We start from the raw sequence: 1,147 nt of genomic DNA on the forward strand, positions 1-1,147 counted from the left end.
TTTTGTAAAAAAAAAAGTGTTCGATCCTATTTTCAAGCGAAAAGTGTCCCTTTTCAACCGTTTTGCCTCTCGGCATAGGGGGGAATGAATTTTTTGTCTATTTCACCTCACCCGTGGATCTGCTTTGATCAGGGACGAATAACGAGAGTGTAAGTTGGTTTGTACAAGAGAGAAAATCTAATTAGTAATTCGTTAATCTGGTTTAATCCAGACGAGTGATTGATTGAGTGAGTGAGTGACTATGTAAACGAACGTATGGATAAACGAATGAATGAATGTATGTCACGCTGACACACCACAAGCCGTGAGTGTTTATATAGCGATTTGTCCTTATTAGACAGGGGATATTGGGGACATTCCTTTATTTTGAAATGTAAGATTTAGACTTTTTCCCTCTTTTTTGAGATTTTGGGTGGCCCTGAAAAGGGCCGTTTTTTTGTGTATTCTAAATAAATCGCAGCCTTCTCGGAGCCAAGCGTCACAGGAAAGTTCTCCGTGATAACATCCAAGGTATTACCAAGCCAGCTATTAGACGTCTAGCTCGACGAGGTGGTGTCAAACGTATCTCCGGCCTTATCTACGAAGAAACCAGAGGTGTATTGAAAGTCTTCTTAGAAAACGTCATTCGAGATGCTGTCACCTACACTGAACATGCCAAGAGGAAGACCGTCACTGCCATGGATGTCGTCTATGCTTTGAAGAGACAAGGCCGAACCCTCTACGGATTCGGAGGTTAAGCTTTTGCTTACCAGTCAGTCTCCCGAAGAGCACTCAAACGGCCCTTTTCAGGGCCACCCAAATTCTCACAAGAGAGTAAATTACAGTCTTATTTCAAAATACCATCCAGTAATGAAATTAACTACAAAATACATAGTACCCGCACACATCATGCCCCACCCCATTTTTTTTGTCTTCACCCTTCAAAGAAGCATAACACCCATATAAATCGTATAGACTATAGTATAAGCCCTTGTCGTGTGTGACCTAACTAAAACTATAGCTATATAGTAGATATAGTAGAGAGAGAGAGAGACCTGAGTGGCCTACAACTAACTACTCTTTATACACTGACTCGCTCGCTCACTCACTCATCCATCCATTCATACAGTGCAGTGGTTGCTTTGGCCAATTTTCTCATAGTAGGGTT

General features: G+C 41.6%; 1 protein-coding gene across 1 annotated transcript; it reads left to right on the forward strand.

The window, feature by feature from the left end:
- Positions 1-467: 467 nt before the first annotated feature.
- Positions 468-737, forward strand: LOTGIDRAFT_148809 (hypothetical protein; the record flags this gene model as incomplete). Its single annotated transcript, XM_009048801.1, has 1 exon — positions 468-737. A coding segment is annotated over one exon (270 nt), but the record flags the coding sequence as incomplete, so codon positions are not given.
- Between the last annotated feature and the right edge of the window lie 410 nt (positions 738-1,147).

The sequence above is a fragment of the Lottia gigantea genome (genome assembly GCF_000327385.1).
Source record: "Lottia gigantea unplaced genomic scaffold LOTGIsca_12857, whole genome shotgun sequence".
NCBI lineage: Eukaryota > Metazoa > Mollusca > Gastropoda > Lottiidae > Lottia > Lottia gigantea.